The sequence below is a fragment of the Thamnophis elegans genome, chromosome 1 (genome assembly GCF_009769535.1).
Source record: "Thamnophis elegans isolate rThaEle1 chromosome 1, rThaEle1.pri, whole genome shotgun sequence".
Taxonomy (NCBI): domain Eukaryota; kingdom Metazoa; phylum Chordata; class Lepidosauria; order Squamata; family Colubridae; genus Thamnophis; species Thamnophis elegans.
This window is the reverse complement of record NC_045541.1, coordinates 154,493,008-154,512,100: the sequence shown is the minus strand read 5'-3', so window position 1 is coordinate 154,512,100 and position 19,093 is coordinate 154,493,008. Positions and strand designations below refer to the sequence as shown.

The 19,093-nt window shown below is 36.3% G+C and overlaps 1 protein-coding gene across 1 annotated transcript in view; it reads left to right on the top strand.

Annotated features, from left to right (window-relative positions):
- The window catches only part of MNAT1 (MNAT1 component of CDK activating kinase), a 113,153-nt gene that overhangs the window by 56,501 nt on the left and 37,559 nt on the right, over positions 1-19,093 (top strand). The window contains exon 6 of the mRNA XM_032235788.1: positions 2,397-2,522. Coding sequence (XP_032091679.1) covers positions 2,397-2,522 — 126 coding nt within the window. The remainder of the gene's footprint in view (positions 1-2,396; positions 2,523-19,093) is intronic.

Below are 19,093 nucleotides of genomic sequence, written 5' to 3'. Positions count from 1 at the left end.
CCCTAAAGAAATTATTCTCAATCTTTTTTTGTTTAAGGCTCACTTCAAAAGTCAATTATTGTGAAGAATAGTATTTTGAAGAATACTCCTGGGTCTAAAATATGCTTAAATATTCTAAAATAGCTGTATTAGTATTAAGGATTTTCAATATTCTCCTCAAGACTCTTATTCAATACGAGTAATTATAATTATTTTCTTTTCATTCTTGTTCAGTTCTCAGAAATTGCTAGACAGTCCCTGCAGTTTTCTGGACAAGGTTTTTCAGAAGTGGTTTGCCATTGCCTCCTTCTTAGGGCTAAGAGAAATTGACTGATCAAGGTCATCCAGCTGGCTTTGTGCCCAAGGAGGGACTACAATTTATGTTTTCTTGCTTTCTAATCTGGATGCCTTAACCACGATGCCAAACTGCCTCCTAATGTATAGATATAATATTTTGGAGCTTTTTTGCTGTTAAAGTAGAACCTACCAATTACATGAAAAACAACTAGGCACAAAAACATATTTTATCCCATAACTGATCTATTTGCTGTCTATTATGTGATAAGGAGACCATTTATGCATTTCAAAAGTTATAATAAGCCAACAATTCCATTATATGAATAGGAAATTATGTCTCTTCTGTCATCTCTCAGGAATTACAGCAAGTAGATCAACCAATCCTTTCACATTATAAAATGTGTGATATGCACTGCACAGTTTGTGAAACAAATTTGACTACCAAATGGAAACTATTTTGAAAAAGTGCTTCATTTTTATTCTAAATATTTTATGGTAAGTGGATTCAGGTTCCAATTCTGTTTCAGTAAGCTGGAATCCATATTCAATTGCTCCAATTTCTTAAGGAAAAGAGAATCTGAAACTGTAAAAGTAGAATTAAAGTGGAAACATGGAATGTTAGAAGCCTGAACATTGGAAAGCTCAAAATAGTGAAAGGAATTTGACTGCCCATTGCCCTCTTAAGCAACACTTAACTGAAATGTATGGAATTGGACACTATCACTCAGAAAACAAACATTTTATATTCAGGAACAAAAAAATAAAGAAGGAACTATGGTCCTTTCATAGTTAGGAAGGATATAGCAATAGCAATACTACAGTGCAATAATACCCTCTGGATTTTGTAGGCACCCTTTTAATATACAATTTATGTTCCATTCACTGATGCAGAATAAGAGGTTGACAAGTTTTATGGTCAAATTTAATCTGAAATTGATGCAATATGCAAGCAGGATGTGCTACTTGTGGTTGGAAATATTGGAGCAAAATTGGAGATTTTTTTTTGTAAGAACAAAGTAATAGTGCTGTATGATTTAAGAAACAAATAAAGCATGAGAATGGCTTAGTAGTTTCTGTCAATCCAATGATTTTTTTCATTGCTAACACAGTCTTCAGATAACCAAAACGCCACCTATATAAATAGACATCACCAGGCGGAGTACACAGAAATCAAATTGACTATATTATTTACACAAGGAGGTGAAAGAGTTCAGTTATAACAGCAAAGATGTGCCCAGAGGCTGACTGCAGAACAGACCATAAGCTATTCATAGGCAAGTTCTAAGTTAAGCTAAAGTGGAAGAAGAAAATCAACTACCTGCCATGATATGATTTTGAGCTTATGTCCACCATTCTCAAAGAAAACTTCAGGAAACGCTTTGAAGTATTGAAACTAATTCATAGGAATCCAGAGGAAATGCTGAATGAAATTTTATTTGCTTTTTGCTAGCCTGGGTGATATTATTATTATGTCCTAAATTTTAAGTAAGTTTTTGAGCAACTCTTATCCATTTGAATAAATGGGCACACTGTTTTGTATTAAAGAGATTGCCTTGCTTTTTATGCAGATAAATTATTAAAGGAGAAAATAACACTGTAATAAAGAACAAATCTCATTATGTGAGAAGGCTGAGAATAACTTTCCAACAGCCTCAGATAAAATCCAGTGAAGAACCAATCTGAAATTGGCTGTAAGTTTTGGATCCCGCTTAGATGACTTTGTGCTGCTGCTTTTTGAATTGTTAATTCTAATTATTACGACTTTGAAAGTGATATTAACTACATGTTTATGTAATTATTAGAATAATGCTCATATTTTTAATACATTTATCTTTCTGGTTATTATATTTTATTACATTTTAGTTAATGCAGAATCTATAAAAATATATCTTTCTAAGGTTTTTTTTTTCCATTTATGAGTGTAATGTAGCTTTCCTCTATTAGTAAAAATGGCCATTTTCTGGTAAACTGGGAGTATTGAACGCTGTTCTTCTGGAAATGGCCAGAGAAAGCCATTTTCGAAAAAGATGCAATTTGTTATTCTAGGAATGCATGACAGTAATGGTGGATGGTTTATGGCTTTTAAATATTTTATTCTATGTTTTTAATTTTGATTGTAGGAAAGTTCCCATCTGCCAGCATCTTTGTTATTAGCCCAGCATAAAGATCGGTCTACACAGCTAGAAATGCAACTGGAGATTCCCAAACCTATCAAACCAGTGGCATTTTCAACAGGCATTAAAATGGTAAGATATAAACAGCTTTCTGTGTGTTAAGAGATTTTTTTTTCCTTTTCACAGTCTAACCTTTCCAGTCTTGAGTTTGGAACAATAAATTAAGTTCTAGATTCACTGTAGAACTTAAGTTGCGATTAACTGATTAAAAAGTAGGGATAAAGAAAACAGCATTATATTACTAATTGGTTTCAAAACCAATTGTTATATTTTCAGTTCATGAATGTACAGTAGATTATGTCACACATAAGAAAGCACAGCCCATTGGCAGTGGATCTAATGTTTCTAATTGCATACTGGCAACCTTTTCTTGATTTCAACACCACACAAATGAATGCAACCTATTATGCTGGCTATCGATGGTTGTTTGCTCCAGATCTGTTCTGCACTGGGGCTTGGCATATTTTGAAAATTATTTTGGATCTTGTACAAATGTGTGTATAACACTTCTCTAATATTTGTTGAAAAAGGTTTTTTAAGCTTTGGCATGAAGTTAAAAAAAGATTTGCAGCTTTAAAGATCACATTAATTTTGGTGCGTCAACAACCTTAAAGTAGTTACAATTGAAAACAGAAAAAAACATGGGCTTGCATAACATCTGAAGTGTTATTTTGGAATCCTTTTCAAATGATTAACACTCCTGTTATTTAGGAAATATGGATGATAATAGTGTGAAATAGCTCTAAAAGAGTCTCTCCAAAGTTCATCTAGATTTGGTATATATTTATTTTCTCATAAAAAAATGACAGTTCCTTGGCTCTGCTACAGATTATATGTGCTCTTTTCTTATGAACAATCAGCATTCATTCTTGGACATAACATTAATCTTTGATATAACTAGGAAGGAATAATACTTTTTGCTTCTATTGTCAATTAATCTTGATTATACTGATATGCAGACATATATTTAAACTTGACAGTGGTTTAGGGCATTTCTCCAACCTAGTGATTTCCCGTTGCATTGGATTGCAACTCTTCACTGGTAAATAGTTATAGCTCTTATGCTTGGGAAAGGCTGATTTAAATCAACTTGGGAAAGGGTAATTTAAATCAACTTGGAAAAGGCTGATTAAAAGAGGAAGGCCATATTAAAGAACAAATTGCTAAAACTGAGTTTTTCCCCTAAGGCAGAAATAGGCAATTTAGTGCTCTCCATGTATTTTGAACTTCAGGTCCCACCAGCCTCAGTTATCTTGGCCTAAACAAAATTTAACCCTATTGTAAAGACAAGCCAGAAATTGTATATCAAAGCACAGGTAGTTAAAAATGGAAGTAAAAGTAACATTGGTGCACTTACATCATAAAATATGTTGGTAAATGCTTTTTTTTAAATAAAAGAATCACTGAACATTCTTGGGGAAAATAATAGATTTTTGCTAGCGGGAAGATTTGTTTTGAAATGTTTCTTTAAAAGCATAACTTTTATTTGGTGTTATTTATTTCTCTTGAAGTATAACAGTGATGATAACTGTAGTTTTCGCTGTTTTATTTTACAGAGGTTGTCATAAAAGTCAAGATAACTTCTGTCTTTCCCTTAGGGGTGGGACTGCCATTATGTGGCTGCAATTGCCATCTTGACTCTATTAGCGTCCCTTGACATCTTTGAGCTGAGTACTGTTTTAAATGTATTTTTTTCATATACATTTCTTTTTTGTGATCTTTTGAGTACCAAGAAAGGGTAGAACAGGACAAATTGTTGACTAGGCCCAGAATTTATTTTCACTTATCTTAGTTCAGTTAGTATAACTCTTTTATTGCTAATCGCATTTGTATCCTGCCTTTCTCAGAGAGATGATGGTAGTTTACACGAGAGGGGAGGTAGGCCTCCCCTGATTTTATCCCCACAACAATAGTTTGGTGATTAGGCTGGGCTAAAAGAAAATAACTGGATCCAAGGCTGATACTTAAGCATCTCACTACACTGGTTCTCTTTAAAAAAATAAGGTACTACTATGCATAAATAGATTTGAGCTGTGTGCTGAAAAGTAGGCTGTCATCAGATCAATTATGAGAAAAAGTATGCTAACTTGCCAACTAATATGTAGTGTTGTTTAATTCCTTAAGGATTACTAGAACTTGTTGTAAAGGCAGTCAACACGATTAGCTTATTTTAATTTTCATAGCAATAGCACTTAGATTTATATATAGCTTCATAGTGCTTTACAGCCCTCTCTAAGTGGTTTACAGTGTCAGCACATTGCCCCCAACAGCCTGGGTCTTCATTTTACCATCCTTGGAAGGATGAAAGGCTTGAGCCTGGTGAGATTTGAACTGCCAAACTACTTGCAGCCGGCAGTCAGCAGAAGTAGCCTGCAGTACTGCATTCTAACCACTTTTCCATTTCTGAGGGCAGCAGTACTGGGCCTCAGAAAGTGGGAGCTCCCTAAGCAGAGGCATTCTCCAGTTTCCCCACATGTTATTCCTTAATTCCTTATGCTAGATATAGTTTAGCCTTTCTCTCTTGCAGTATGTTCTTCTGTCATCATATCTTCCCTTCTTGGAGTCACTGCCCATCTTGTGGAGAATTTATTGATGGCCACTTTAGCCGTGTGGCTGCCACAAGCTTGGCTGATACCCAGCCATATCACTGCCACTCCACTGTCCAACCAGCTCCCTCCTTCCCTCCTGTTGTTAGGACTGAGGAAGGACTGAGATTTCTGTTGTTCTGCCAATCTGGACCCCTTGCCATTCTCCAATAAAGGGGTGGGGATAGGGGTGAGATTGCTACTAGGAAACCTAGCTGCAGCGCGTCTGATATTTCTCTTCTTCCATCATATTTGCTGGGTCTTATTTCTGTTGAGCAAAAGGATACAAGGGAGAGATGGATATTTAACATCTCATTTTGTAGAAACCAATTCCTGTGGTAATCTAGCTGGGGTGGGGGATGTGAGGTTGCATTATGCCCACAAATCTCTTACATAATTCCTACTCTTTTTCCATATTTTAGTAAAAAAGAATGCTTGAAACCACTCTGAATATTACTTGCTTATTTAAAAAAAATGCTATTAGCCCTCGAGGCATGAGCTATTTAGTTAGACAAATGAAGCGAAATCCTCAGCTGAAACCAAGGTTCTGATTTTGTATCTAATCACAAGTAACTATGTAAATATATGAAACTGCATTTATACACATAGATTTGTTGTTTTTGATTTTCTTTATTGTTTGCATTTTTCTCTCTCTCATCATCTCCCTGTTCTTTAACTTTGAGCAGAAAACATCTTGAGGATAGATTAGATCTTTCTTGCTTACTTAGGTTCCCAAATAAGTACACATGACTCAGTTTTCATATTGCTTTGCCTGACCACTGGTTCATTTAGCCCCATATTATCTACTCTAATTGGCTGGTATTAGTTTTCTTTCACCCTGAACAGAAGCCTTGCCAATTCCAATACTTGGGTTTCCTTTAATTGGAATTGCAAGGCTTGAATCTGGGTTCCTGTGAATGTAAAATATTTGTTCAGCACTGACCTATAACCCTACCTTGAAAACTGATGCCACATTGTCTAGGATAAGGATGAAAAACTGAATGATCCAGCAAAATGACAGGATGCTTCCCAAGTTTACATCTGGAGTACAGGTGAACTCAATCTGGAGGAGAGTCCACTCAATCAGAGTTCTTGTTCTGTCTCATTTCTTCCTGGCTTGCTTTCTCTGGCTTGTAGCCAGTGTTCTTGTTCTGCCCTATGCACACCTTGATAGCTGATTCAGCCCGAGTGAAGCTTTTGAGGGGAAATATGTCAATATGGAATGCCTTGTAGGCCATATGCACACTCTCGATCTAAGGGTTTACAATACAATACTCGAGCCCTTGTGATCTCTAGGCTGGAATACTGCAATGTGCTCTACATGGGGCTGCCCTTGAAGAGCATCCGGCGACTTCAGCTAGTCCAGAATGCGGCCGCGCGAGTGATCGTGGGCGCACCACGGTTCGCCCACATAACACCGATCCTCCGTGAGCTGCGCTGGCTACCTGTTGATCTTCGGGTGCGCTTCAAGGTGCTACTTACCATTCATAAAGCCCTCCATGGTAGTGGATCTGACTATTTGAGAGACCGCCTTCTGCCAATTACCTCCCTGCGTCCCATCAGATCGCATAGAGTAGGCCTCCTCCGAATTCCATCTGCCAGTCAGTGCCAACTGGCGACTACGCGGAGGAGAGCCTTCTCAGTTGCAGCTCCGACGCTTTGGAACGATCTCCCCGTGGAGATTCGCACCCTCACCACCGTCCAGACCTTCCGCACAGCCCTCAAGATCTGGCTATCCCATCAGGCCTGGGGATAAGACCCTAACCTCGCCCCACCCGAATGCTGAATGAATGTTGTGTTTTACTGGTTTATTTTTTTATTCACATTTTTCTTTTTTTCTTGTGTTCTGTCTTGCACTCCCTCCCTATTAATTGTAAGCCGCCCTGAGTCCCCTCAGGGAAAAGGGCGGCCTATAAATGTCAATAAACTATGAAACTATGAATACAATAGCAGAGTTGGAAGGGACCTTGGAGGTCTTCTAGTCCAACCCCATGCCTAGGCAGGAAACCCTATACCATTTCAGACAAATGGCTATCCAACATCTTCTTAAAGACTTCCAGTGTTGGGGGATTCACAACTTCTGGAGGCAAGCTGTTCCACTGATTAATTGTTCTAACTGTCAGGAAATTTCTCCTCAGTTCTAAGTTGCGTCTCTCCTTGATTAGTTTCCACCCATTGCTTCTTGTTATACCCTCAGGTGCCTTGAGAATAGTTTGACTTCTCTGTGGCAACCCCTGAGATATTGGAACACTGTTATCATGTCTCCCCTAGTCTTTCTTTCTATTAAACTAGACATACCCAGTTCCTGCAAACGTTCTTCATATGTTTTAGTCTCCAGTCCCCTAATCATCTTTGTTGTTCTTCTCTGCACTCTTTCAAGAGTCTTCACATCTTTTCTACATCATGGTTACCAAACTGAATGCAGTATTCCAAGTGTGGCCACACACTTGTTTGTTTATTATATTATTTGTTAATAATATATTATTTACATAACTGCCGCATTACAAACCAAAAGTCCTAGAAAGCTCACAAAACAATTAAAACATAAAAAATACAAACAACCAGAAGAAAAACTTCCAGCATCCCAACACTCTCCTGTACATCAGCATTCCACCTTACTGGGCTCCAGCCTCATCATATCCCAGTGCTTGCGGGAAGAGCTGGCTCTTCAAGGCCTTAAGACTAGAAGATCTGCTGGATGTCATGAGGAATGATATTCCACTGGGCAGGGGCAGCTATAGAGAAGAACACTTTCTAGGTCCTGCTTGACTACTAGATTTAAAAGAAGAGACTTGGAATGTACTCATTCTATCTAAACTTCAGGGGGAGGGTTGAGCAGATACCACCAGGGAGAGATGGTTCCACAAATGTTGTTTATTGTATTATCTTTGTTTTAAGGTCCTCATAGTTCCTTCTGATGGTGAAGGTATGTTGAAGAGTTATCTGAAACAAGACCTTCTATGTAGTAGCCCCAAAACAATGGAGCCCCATTTGAAGAAGCTTATTCCATTCCTCTGTAACAGAATGGGCCAAATAAACTTCGTTTTGCTAGTCTGCTACATGATCATTAAGATTCAGATTCATTTCATTTTATTTACGGCTGACATCTTGAGGCCGGGACAGATGTGGGAGAAAACAAAATATTTCCACATGTATAGTCTTACTTACTGTGTGAGGCAGGTAAAGAAGCTGAGATGATCTAAGGAGTTGGCAGGAAAACAGTTTTTGGACCCAGAGAAAAAGAAGATCACTACCAACCGAAAATAGATTTAATTAGTTTCAGACTGCTAAGGACATGCATCATCTTGGGAGAGTTAAATCACCCCCAAAGAAGTGTTGTGTTACTATGTGTGGATGTGAAAATGATGCTTTGAGGATTCAGTCTACCCAGAGCGGAGGTCCCAAGAAAGAAGAGTGTTTGAAGATAAGATAATCAAGAAGGTAGTCAGTGCTTTACTAGTCCTAAGAGGTTGCCTGCTACTGCTGAAATAAGCTCTTGATTGATTCTATGGAAAAAAAAATATTAATAGCTATTCATACAGCAATAGGCATAGAGAGACAGTAGCAGAGAGATCACTTTTACAGGCAGGGAGATAGTTGGCCTGGTAGAGCAAATTAGGCCACAAATCAATTTACTACTTTTTACTTGCTTCTGAAATTAGAAATGGGAGGGAGACAATGATTTGTTTATTTGCTTTAGCTGAATGCTACTTGTTGACCTATCTGTCTGAAAAAAAGTCAACCTTAAAGTCAACTTTTTAGAGAACCTGATGTTTTTCTCTCTGGAAACATTACAAATAAAGAAAAAAACCAAAGTCTTTCATTCGGTTTTGTCTCTTCAGTCCTGAGGGGGATCCTACCCTGTAACTAAATTCTTTTGTGCTGCATTTTATCTATGCTCTTGTATGTTTATCTTGTTTTGGGGATATTTATTTTCCTTTAGTGAGTGTAGTTAAACATTTTGTTGGCTCTTTTCTTCCCAAGTTCTTTAATTTGGTACATATGCTGCTTGTTGCCTCTTCTTTATGCATATTAGAAAGAAGAGCAATTCAAATATTGAAAGAGAGAAGATATCTGGTGGAGCAAGCCAAAATATGGCTGGCTGGATATATGCTGCCCCTGCTCCCCCCCCCCCCTGTCTTTCCACAGTTGTTTGCTTTGGAAAGCTCATACTTTAAGCACATGGAAGTACTTCACACTTTTGAGAAATGCTGACTTCCTACATGCTTTATGAAGGAATAGCACATCATTCATACAATGTAAGCACATTTTATAGATTATCTCAATATAACTTTTCATTTCTGCTGCATGTTTTTTTTAAAAACAGTGAGGTCTGTAATGTGTTTCTTCTTTTATTACCATGTTTTGACCATGTGTTGCATAAATCATGGATAGCTAAATCTTGCACTATATAAATATAATGGAAAAATACAGCTTTAGTGTTAAATTTTATTGGCTAAAATACTAGTTGTTAAATTTAAAATTTCAAAGTAAAATAAATCAGAAAATCTATTTAATTAAAATGTAATAACTGACAATAGTTGGCCTCAAAATCAAACTGCTTCAATTTGTGCCTTGGATATTTTTTTCTCCCAGTAGAATGGGCATTTCAACTGAAACATCTTTCTTTGTCTCAGAAGCCTAAATTAAATTCCATGTGCATTTCTATTTCTCCAGAGCAATTGCTTTAATCTGGGGCTCTCTGCCCTGGTGAGCATTTACTTGCTTGTCTCCTTTCCTCTAAAGAATTGCTTCTGTCCTCTGAAATAGATTTTTCTTTCTCTCTATTTAGGAGTGTAAAGATTGAGGAAGTCTCCTAAGCGTACATACTAATACTTTTGTCTGAAAGAAGTTGTGTATTCTCCCTGATAGTGACTTCTAATCTTTGAAACATCCTTCCCCTCAGATCCAAGTAGGCCTCTACCCTCCCAACCTTGCTGAAAATCTTGAGGACTTGGCTTTTCCCACAGACTTTGGGTGGGTAAACTGATATTGGAGCCCAATGAAGTGGGGATGTGCGGGGTGCATGTTGCTTTTTGAGGTGGCAGCAAATATTTTTGAGGTGGCAGCAATTTTTGTGACTGTTTTTATGCTTTTTACTGCTTTTATTATTGTTTGTTAGTCACCCAGGTTTATGGTGCATGAGATGAACAACCAAACAAATCTTTTAAAATGAATGAATGAATAAATAAATACATTAGAGAATTGGATTGTGGCTGGAAAGATATCGTGTCAGATTGCTGCTGTTACACACGTTTGGGGCAGGCATTATCTCTCCGTCTGACTTGCTTTTCATAACATGATGTAAAATGGGTAAGAAGACATCCATGCATGCCATAAAGAGACAGTATTAAAATGTAAATAAAAGTAATGAAAAGGCAGAACACTCAAGGCGGAAGGTTTTACAAAGCAAAGTTGTCTTGGTTCCAGAGTTGTCATAATCAAACAACCACAAAAAACCAGACTGACAGATGATTAAAAAAAGCTTAATTACCACAGTGGTGCTTGTGGCACATTTTTCCTTGTAAGTCTCAGCTGATCTTTACTTTCTCTTACCTCTTTACATCAAGATTAGTTATATTTATAAATTTGTCTAATTCTGCTTTTAAAGCCATGGTGGACTGTTGTTTTAAGAAAATACAATTAGATATAATTTGCTAAATTAAAAATCAAATGAGTAGCCTACTTGCTGCTGTCCAACAGTTTAAAAATTAAACTGTAAGTTGTTACTTTCTGTTTTGTTTGGTGCAAGTTTTTTTCCCCTTTCTGCCTTGCTATTAATATATTAAAAATTGCAAAGAAATTAAAGCAGGAAACTGATTAGTAGAATTTTGACCAATAGGAAAAAAATGTTGATAATAAAAAAAAATCACATTAAAATGTATTTATTTTGCCACCTCTTTTATAATGAGAAGTGCCTGGAGTTTAAGTATAATCATTGATTGCCTGCATATGCTAAGGAGAAAGGATTTTTGGATCAAAGGGACAATGCATTCTAATGAAGAAGTTGTCCTAAACAATGGTTTTCAGAAAGGGTGGTTGCTCAGGTGTTCACAGATGGAGAAGAGGTTATTGTTCCATGCAATCATCATCTGGCATCAAAAGCTGGCACCCCTTTGTTGCAACCAGGGGTTTTTTGGGATGTCCATCAAGATGGAACTAAGGAAAAAGCACCTAGTGTCAGTTACTGTTGAAAGAAACTTCCCCGATTGTTTGGAAGGGAGGGAGAAAGAAATATAATTCATTTTGAAAGGTTTAATGGCTTACTTCTTTTTTGTGGTTGTTAATTGGCCTTCTTTCTTTTCAGGTAATTAACCTAGTTTTCTGTGTTTCTCGGTATATTATTAGGTCTTTCCAAACCCACAAAAATAGAAGTTGTTCTGGTCCATACAATACCCCCACACCTGCGCAATAGTTTTATTCAAGTATTGCATGAAAATAAATTGAAGAAGAATTTAAAGTATTCTCACCTGGGGCATTTTGGTTGGGCCTGATAACAATTGGTGATACTGATAGTTGTAAACTTAGTACCTATAAATAAATCTGATAATGTTAAATTCTGTACCCCTTTTAATGTAAATTTGCAACACACAAACATGAGTTCTGTACACAAATCATGCTAGATCAAATGGTGGTGGTTTTTTTTTTTGCATAGCGTGTTTTGCAAACCCAACTATTGTAGTTAGTAAACCATGATGTAGGGCTAAATGCATTATATGAAGCCAATTTATTATTGCTCAACAAATCATGATTAAACAAACCCTGAGTTAGAGTTATAAAAGAGTTATATAGTTTGTACAGTTGATGTACAAATCAGATCAGAGTTAATTTATGCGAGGTATAAATTTTGTCAATAGAATCTGAATTTATCTTAGCTTACCTCTACCTAACGCTGTTGGATATTTTGGTTTAAAACTAAAATAATTGGCTTTGAGAGAATTAATCAAGTTCACTTCTCTTTGTAGCTTAGTTCTGGAAGATATAAAGTAGAAGAGAAAGACATGTTGAGTTCATAATTTTGCTTTACAATAGGTAAAATGGTGAGGGGAAAGGACTGTGGTGTTAGAGCATAGGTATTCAATCTTTTGTCTTGCCTGTGCTGCACTGAGTGAAGAGGAGTTGTCTTGGCTGGATATATATAAAATATAAAATCACATAATAATGTTAAATGTTTATGATTTGTGCGTTGCATTACTAATTGACCCCAGTGGGTTAGACGCACCTGTGTTGAATATACAATTTCCAGCATTTTGCCTAGTAAACATTGGGAGCAGGCTGACAGTTAAGTGTTAAATGCAAGTTAATTTTCTGATCTCCCAGAAAAATGTGAGTTTGAAATGATGGGTAAGGTCAATGGAACTACTAAAAGGCTGGGAGTATGCGTGTGAATGTGTATACAGAGGTTCGTTTGGAAAATATCAGTTCCTCATTGTTCTCTGTGTTGATGAATTTCAGTTACCTGAGACAGCTTATTTTGAGAAAAGAGCTGAAATAAGAAAAAGCTAAAAATAGCACCTGAATCAACATATTTTAATTTTGGCAAAGTAGAACTCATTTTCTGCTAAGCTAGTTTGAACCTGAGGTCCTTAATTGAAAATAATAAGCCTAATATTGCAGTAATTCCTCTGTTTCCTTTTTAACAAAGAAATAACAGGATGTTTGAGGTTTAAGTCCTCTCGAGCTAATATAAATAAATATAAATTTCCTGTGATTTAATTTTAATTTATTTTTAGGGCTCATGAGCTATATTTTGTCTTTTCTTACTCCGCAGTCTTGTTCTTGGTTTTTCATACATTATACTGTCTTGTGGTTCTGTCTTATGGTTATCTAACCATCTTTTCAATATTAATTACATTTTAGTCCAATCCGATCATGATTGTAGTTAAATGGCTATTCATTTTGGAGCCACTAACTTTGGACGGTACAATACTGCCCTGTAATATCTCTGAAACTCCACTGTTGATGTTCCTTTGAAGTAGCTTGTATAGCACATCACAAAATATTTCCTGTTATTATGAAGGAAATTATCCCCCTAGTGATTAATTGGGGAACTGATTCTTTGTTGGATGCATGTACAAATTGTTGGAATGCTCTCTTCTTCCTCAAAATTGGGAGGAGGGAACTCATAGAAACTTGGTTTCTATTTTGTAGACTTTCATGGATCATTTGCTTATCTGGTGATAATATTCTGTAATTCGAAGTGCCTTGTAAAAAAACAAATTCAGAAGTAATACAGTATGTGCATGACCATATCCTTGAATAGTGAGAATAAACTTGTAATGTAGTAGTTTAGTTGACAGAAGAATATAACCATACTGTCCTACAAGGAGGTGTTTTATTCAATTATCAGAAAGGCATGTGAATGATATATGATTCTTTAATTTAATTTGCATTTCATAAGAATTTGTTTTAAGATATTTGTGGCATTAATGTTGTATTATGTAAAGCTTTGAGATTTTCTCCATAAAGTCCACCTCTTCCCCAAAATAATATTAATTAATTAATTAATTAATTTTTAAATGAGGCCCATCTCTCCTATAAAATGAATCTGGGCGGCTTTTTACAAATCCAATGTCTGTTTCTTTTGGCAACTACTTCCACTGTTGATGTTTTCTTACAATTAGGAAACTTTTCCTAATATTGAATAATCATTTGGCTTCTTGTCATTTAATGCCATTATTTTTTGTACTGTACAGGTAACCGAGAGCAGGTTTTTACACACTCCCTAAGCTTTCCCCTCTAATGTCTCACTATTAAGAATACTCAGGTCACTTAGTCTTTCCTCTAAGATTTAAGTTCCAGTTCCTCAATCATCTTGAATCATATTATAGAATTCCCAGGGAACCTTTACTGTTTCATATTTGAAGAATACTTTGGTTAAAGAGATGAATAATTTAATGTCAAGAATTATTTCTCTTCTATAGTTACATAAAATACTAATATATTAATAAAAGGCCTATTGTACTTGCAGAATACTATCCAGCACCATAATCACTGTGTTCCAAATGACAGATGAAAAGTTTGTTCTTTTGAGTAACTACTAACATAGTTGAAAAGAACAAAAATTGTTTAATAAATTATTGATTTTAAAAAAAAATATCAGCACTATTGAAAATTCTAAAAGATTAATCATGTTCATGTTGGGATTTCCAAATGGTGTACAATAGTTACATGCTTCTTTTTAATCCACAGACTTCATAAATATAGGTTATTACTCACGGTCTTGTAATAAAATTATATTATTTTATGCATTAAATCTCATGGTTCAAGCTGTATGTGAAGATTCTGCCATAAAGGAATAGTGAAGAATGAATGGAAGAAAACGAAACATTGTATTTGTATAAACATTTGGAAAAACCAGTAGAATAGAAGCTTTCAGTGAACAATGCACGTACATTGAATCTGGCAGTTAAGGTGAAAAGATTTAATTACTCAATATTAAATAAATTATTGTTTATTCACCACTCACCTCCACTAGACCGATTAGATCCCACAGATTAGGCCTCCTCTGAATTCCATCCGCCGGCCAGTGCCGACTGGCGACTACCCGGAGGAGAGCCTTCTCTGTGGCTGCTCCGATCCTCTGGAATGAACTCCCCGTGGAGATTCGAACCCTCACCACCCTCCAGGCCTTCCGCAAAGCCCTTAAAACCTGGCTGTTCCGACAGGCCTGGGGCTAAAGAGCTGTTGCCCCCGTCTCGAATGGTATGACTGTTGTGTGTTTTTAAATTATGTATTGTTATGTTTCGTCTTTTTATTTTCTGTCTGTACCCCCCTTCCCTGATTTGAATTGTGAGCCGCCCTGAGTCCCCTTCGGGGGAAAAGGGCGGCATATAAATATAATCAAATCAAATCAAATTATTCAGCATAAAATAAACAGGTAACATCCCCATTGTAATTAATTGAGAAAGTCATTGTATACCACTGTTATTATTTCTACCTACTTACATCTATAGTAAAGAAATTTAGTTTTTTTAACATCAAATTTGGTTCTTCTTTGGCAAACATTTTAAAAAAATTGTTCTTTTATTGGAATGTTTGATTTCAGTATCTGATTAGTTAAACTTCATTTTACAAGCAAAATAGGGTTAAACTAGATTTGTGCAGGGAAGATGAACATAGTGCAGTAAATGCCTCTTCCTTGGTCTTTCACAATACAGTCAATCTAGAGGGAATACTCGTCTGAAGGGCAAGATGCCAGAAAGAACAGGTTCGACTTGTCTGCAAGGATTTACACCACAGTAGAATGTACAACTGTTTTCTCAGAGGTTGTTGTGAAGGTCAAGGAGCTAGTTTGCATTACCAAATGAGAACAGCTTTATGGTGATGGGGAGGGAGAGTACTTAAACATGACTTGTAATCTCACTTGAAATGGGTCAAATGCAATTCATTCTTTCTTCAGCAAACCACCCCTAGAAATCTGAAACCTTCTTTCACTTAATTTCTTCAGTCAGAGTTATTGGTAATTAAAATGATCCAAGTCCTGAGCACTTTCATGAGGTAAGACGAAAGCTGATAAATACTTTCCCAAGTTCTTATCACCGAGACATGCCTCTAAACATTTTGCTTGTAATGGAGCCCATCTCCTGTGTGGGTCTTAGCACTGAGTGGCATATTCTTGGCAAATAATCCCTACACTGAGTGTGATTAGACCAGCGATATCTGATAGGTGACCTCCCCCCCCCCCAATATCCAACGAGACAGTGGCAGAACGGAGGCAAGGTCAGAGAAGTCAGCCACTTTGTTAATATGTAAATTTGACTCCCTAGAGATTTAAATATTTTTTTAAAAAATGTACAGCAAATGTATAATTCTTAGGACATCGGCTAACATTACTTTCTAAAGCATTTGGGGGGGGGATTAGTTTAATAATGTGATGATTTTAATGAACAGCATGATAAGAGGCTTATCAAATTATCAAAATAAAAGTCATGAGATTTATGCAGAATTCATTGAAACAGATTCATATATAAAGGAAAAAAATGTACTCCATAGCTTGGCTTCTCAATTTTAAGGTGGCTTAAAATGAATATCAGCATGTTATAGGCACGGATTTCTCTTAAGAAAAAGACAAAGAAAATTCAATCGAAACTGTTACCTTCCCTTTAAATGAAAAAGGGACACACATTGCAAATGGCACATTGCCATTGGGAAAGAGCAACGGAGAGATTAATTAGTAAACACAGGAATGTGCACTAGCAAATGTGCCTGAGTGGCATGAACATATGTGACAGCAACAGGTGGAAAGGGAGTGCTTCTGTTTGGGGAGCTATTTCCAAAAAGGCTTCAGAGTGATGTTAGTCTTTAAACAGATCTCTCTGCTAATTGCTTCAGAGTATTGTGCTTAGTTTAAAAATTTACTGAACATGCTCTTGTGTTATATGTAGATTAAATTTGCCCACATTTTATAGCGAAGAATACAATACAAGCACATATTGAAATAAAAAAGACCTATTTGTTCTAACATAGCACAAGAGAGAACTGAATACATACAGCAGAAAGTAAGTGTTTGGAATAGAATCTTAACCCTACTGAAGTTGATAAATGTTTGTTTTATGAACACTTTTGTTTGGAGTATCCAACAATGTACACCTAAAATAGGTTTAAAAATAAAATAAAAATATCTTCTTATACCTTGACTTCCCAGTGTTCTAGCCAAGAATTTTCTCACTGGCTGCATTCTGATCTCCCACCCTTGCTATCTCCCTAATTCTGGAGATACAGTAAAATGAAATTATGTGGGGAAAGGCTGTGGTCTATTACTAAGATATGGTCCCTCCCACAATTAATATTTCATGTATGTACACTGAATTGTGGAATTTGATTGGGGTCATATTATGAGTTGAAACAGACACAGAAGACAACCAAACTGCATAATTAATAACATGTAAGCTTAGAACCAGAAATAGATTAGCATAAATTTATTCATCCATTTTAGCCTCTTGATATTTCCCAAAATGTCATCAAGGAGATCACATGTTCTAGAATATGGAGGGGGAGAAACAGGGCAAAACAGGGCAAAAACACAGAATAATTTATAGAGGCTTTTTATCAATCAGGAATTTCCTTTCAATTTCACTAGAAATATTTGGGTCCAAGCCATTATAAGAAAAATAATGGACACATATTGGTGTGGATAAAATATACATTTATATAAAAATAATTCATCATTTTTATCATTGTGTTTCAAAAATGTTATTAACTGCTAGTGTCTAGCTTTGTTTTCAGCATATATATTCCATAACTAACAGAATTAGCTATTCCATTATTTTACTCCATAGATTTGATTTTTTAAAATCTCAACACTTACCTTACTGTTTGATGTTTTAATTTAATATTCAACAAAATGGAAGAAAATTATTTTTTGATGATCTGCGCAATTGAACTCTCTCGAAAAGGAAACCAGATATCCAAAACCACTTCAGTAGTTTTATTTATTTAATTAGGGTTTTTCAATCTGAAAGAGATTTAACTTCGATTTAAAAGGAACTCAACAGCTTGATTATTGTGATCAGTCACAGAAAGTAAAAGGAAAGTATCATTTGGTTGCAAAGATTATCATGGCATTAGTGTGATAGTAATTTTTTTCACAGTACCCCCAAACAAAAAAGACTGCTGAAAGCCCACCTCTGGAAAGATAAGATATCACAAATGAATGTCTAAAAAAATAAATAAGATCACATGGCACCCTTGTGAGTTTGCCAAGGCAGTCTGGGGCTGCATTGCGCTCGTGAAGCTTTAATTGATTATATTCTGCTGTGTGTATTTTCCTGCCAGAGGATATTCCCTTTTAGTAACATTGCTCAATCCAGTTTAAGGAGATAGAAGCATAAACAAGCATAAGGCCCTGGTCTCTTTCTTATCTGCTGTTGGTACTTGGATAGCAAACTGAGCAAGCACATATAAGTAGTTCTCAATTTACAACAGTTTACTTAGTGACTGTTTGAAGTTACAGTAACATGAAAAAGGGACATATGACCAATTTTCACACTTATGATGACTGTTGAGCATCCACATGGTCATGTGATTTACATTTAGATGCTTGACAACCTACTCAGATTTATGACAGTTGAAGTGTCCCATGGTCGTATGATCCCCTTTTGCAACCTTCTGACAAGCAAAGTCAATGGGGAAAACAGATTCACTTAACAACCGTATTAATAATTTAATAACTGCAGTGATTCACTGAACAAATGTCGCAAGGAAAGTAGTAAAATGGGGCCAAACTCACTTAACAAATTTCTCACTTAGCAATATAAATTTTGGGCTTAATTGCGGTCATAAGTTGAGGACTACCTGCATATGGTCAACTGGTCTATCATTTCTACTAAGGTGAGATGAATTTCATTTGCTTGCTACTTAAGGTTTAGTACTTAAGGTTCCACCAACATCTGTATTCACACTTTTCTTTTATGGTCCTCAAACGCCACTGTTCTATTTGTGGAATTAATTAGCAGGATATGAAGATATTTTTAGATTGGGCACTGATCAATCCAGGTGTCAGGCCTGCAACCATATTTTCTTGTGGATCTCAGGCCTGCCACACTTTCTATTATTCTACTATGCATTTTCTATTGTGGGAAATGGGAGGGGGGATTGTACGGAGTTAGATGATATGTAGCCATAACAAAATTCTTTCTAGAAAGCCAAGGTCATCCTTTGTCTCTGCACCTCTGCATTTGACCGGAATTGGATGGGTGGAAGCTGCCAATATGGCAGTGGAAGATTGGACCATGTGATGGACTTATGGGTGTAGAGGCAAGATCTTGAACTTTCAAACTGGGTGGAAAAAACGGGAAGCCTTTAGATTTGGGTTTTCCCAGATGTGCCAACGTGGCTCTCTTAATAAATTGGAAATTTGAGCAATACTTTGCCTTGGACTCTGATTTACTTTTGGATGCTATTTGGAACCCTGACACCAGGATTTGTGCTCAATTGATTCTCCAAGTTTTCATGCAGAGGTATCTTGTCTAGTTCTACTTGAAGCCCTTTAAATAGAAATGTATAACCATTGGCTGGGACTCAGTAGATTGAAGCCATCCTATACCATTGAACCCG